We start from the raw sequence: 2,762 nt of genomic DNA on the forward strand, positions 1-2,762 counted from the left end.
ATGATGGAGTACTACTGCACTGGAGGAGTACTACAGTACGCTTCTGGCCATCTGACATCGATTGAACTGCTGCATGTCCAGCGCGTGCGGGAGGGAGAGCGTGTAGCGAAAGCTTCTCCTAGTCTTGCCAGCCACCACGCTCATGGGCGAGGGAGGGACGCTCCTGCCTTTGCGTGTATGACATGTGGGCCCAACAGGTGTGTGGCCAACCTGTCATACAGCCAAAGGCAGGTGCAGTTAAGTCCGCGAGGGAGAGGATAATCAAACTTCTCGTTGATGTACGAGTTGACGCGACACATCAAAACACTGCACTCAATATATTTCAATAATTTGCGTTTACCGATGCATTAATTACAATGCATGCATGCATGCATGTAGTGACTCTCCTTTTGATACTTGCATGTGTTGATTTAATGCACCTTGAAGTAGTATAAAATATGTGACGGTAAAGCTTTGTAATACCCCGGCCCAAGTCGAGAGATGGTTGTGCACGAGGAGGGCGAGATCATGCAGACCGAACAGGACCCGACGATGGAGCTCTCTAAGGTGGTGTTTGGTTCTCTAGTCCTAGGACTTTTTCTAGTCCCAACTAAAAAGTTCCTAGTCCCTAAAAAGTCCCTCCCTATTTGTTTCCTGAGACTAAAAAGTCCCTAGTCCCTTCCTAGAGGTTATTAAATGACCATGTTGCCCCTAGTATATAGAAAATAACAATCAAACAACACCATGGGGTGGCGGGCCAATGGGTGCATGAAGGGGCATTGTTGGAAAAGTCCCAAAAAGACTCTCCTTGAGAGTCTTCTTCATTTAGTCCCAAATGCCTAGTTTAGTCCCTAAAAAGTCCCTCCCGTTTGGTACAAAAGTCTCTAAGAGGGACTTGTTCTAGTCCCTACACAAAAAAGTCCCTGGAAACAAACTACCCCTAAGGTCTCGATGGACCTCACCGTGCTCCACTGCCCCTTGTGCCTCCGCCCCTTGACGCCTCCAGTGTATGAGGTTCGAATACACCTCGTCCGTTCGGTTGATTGAGCAAGGTGCAGGTTTCTTGATTGATGTGTTGTTCGATTGATTTCTGCAGTGCAAGGGAGGGCACCTGGCCTGCGTGGACTGCCGCGTCGAGCGCCCCGGGAACCACGGCAGTGCCAGAAGTGCGAGCGCGGCGGTGGCTTCGACGTGCGGAACACGGGGGTGGACTCCGTCCTTTCGTCGGTGAGGGTGGAGTTCCCGCAAGAAGGTTGTGGGCTCTACGTCACTTACCACAAGCTCGCCGATCACCAGAGTGTGTGTCCGCTCGCGCCCTACAAATGCCCCGTGCCCGTCTGCGGCTACAAAGGCCCGCCGCCGGCGCTCTACCACCACATCAGCACCGCGCATCCCATGCCCATGCATAGGATACAGTACGGCAAGGTGCTCCAGCTACAAGTGCCACTATCGGAGCCACGGCTCTTGCTGTTCGCGAAGGAGGACCGCCACGCGTTTTTCTTGGTCGGCGGCGTGCTCGACATCGGTGCGCCTATCGCCGTGTCGGTCGTCTGCATTAGAGCGGTGGCATCCCCACTACCGCACTACGTGGCCAAGCTGTGGGCGAACGGCCTGCCGGGGGAGCCCAAAGGCACGACCAACACCGTCAAGGTGGAAATGGAGGTGACAAGCAGCAAGGATCCTGGTGACGTCGACGTGCAGGAGCTGACCTTCTTGATAGTTCCGCCCAAGCTGTTGGCCGGGGCTAAGCTTGTGTCCCTCCACATTCAGATTGACAAGCTCACGTCCTAAATGTTTCTATATTGCCTTTTGCTTATCTTAGTAATATGCTAATATAGGGATTACCTTGGTCTACTTTAGCTTAAGAAATGGTGGGTTTTGGTGGCGATGCAGCAATTACTTCGACATCAGATCAGTAATTTCCAACAGTCGAACGGATATTTTGTGTCCGTTGGATATAAAGTTCCTTTGGGTAAGAAGTACTACTTGTCATCAAAATGGATAAAAGGAGATGTATGTAGACGTATTTTAGTTCTAGATACTTTAATGGTGGAGTACTACAGTACGCTTCTGGCCATCTGACACCGATTGAACTGTTGCATGTCCACCACGTGCGGGAGGGAGAGCGTGTAGCGAAAGCTTCTCCTAGTCTTGCCAGCCACCACGCTCATGGGTGAGGGAGGGACGCTCCTGCCTTTGCGTGTATGACAGGTGGGCCTTACAGGTGTGTGGCCAACCTGTCATACAGCCAAAGGCATGTGCAGTTAAGTCCGCGAGGGAGAGGATAATCAAACTTCTCGTTGATGTACGAGTTGATGCGACACATCAAAGCATTGCACTCGATATATTTCAATAATTTGCGTGTGTGACTCCTAGATGCAGAGGCCGAGGGTCATCATCCTCCTTTTCGAGAAAAAATAGACGCGTGTGTGAGAGGATGAGTGCGTGCGTGCACCTCTTCTCTTCCTGTATAACATACTACTAAACTCAGAGTACAAGTTTTTATGGGTGGCACGATGGTGCGTGCGAGAAGTCCCGAGAGATAGGTTTAATGCATTAATTGCAATGCATGCATGCATAAAGTACATGCATTGGTCAATTTTCTCTTAATACTTGCATGCAATGATTTAATGCACCTTGGAATCTGAACATGTGTTGGGGACAACCAAATTGAGCCTTATAAAATGGAAAAACTAAAATTTTGAGATAAGCCCTATAAAACCGGAAAGGAGGGAGTAGAAAAAGAAGTACTCCATCCGGGGATAGTGCCGCACTTCGAAACT

At 50.1% G+C, this 2,762-nt stretch overlaps 1 protein-coding gene across 1 annotated transcript; it reads left to right on the forward strand.

Moving 5' to 3' along the window:
* The first annotated feature begins 930 nt into the window (after positions 1–930).
* On the forward strand, positions 931–1,770 carry LOC147971048 (putative E3 ubiquitin-protein ligase SINA-like 6). Its single transcript, XM_087523799.1, has 2 exons — positions 931–1,012; positions 1,076–1,770. The coding sequence occupies exons 1-2, from the start codon at positions 931–933 to the stop codon at positions 1,768–1,770; spliced, it is 777 nt and encodes a 258-aa protein (XP_087379925.1).
* The last annotated feature ends 992 nt before the right edge of the window (positions 1,771–2,762 follow it).

Source organism: Triticum urartu, chromosome 5A (genome assembly GCF_056163025.1).
Source record: "Triticum urartu cultivar PI428250 chromosome 5A, HENAU_Tu73, whole genome shotgun sequence".
NCBI lineage: Eukaryota > Viridiplantae > Streptophyta > Magnoliopsida > Poales > Poaceae > Triticum > Triticum urartu.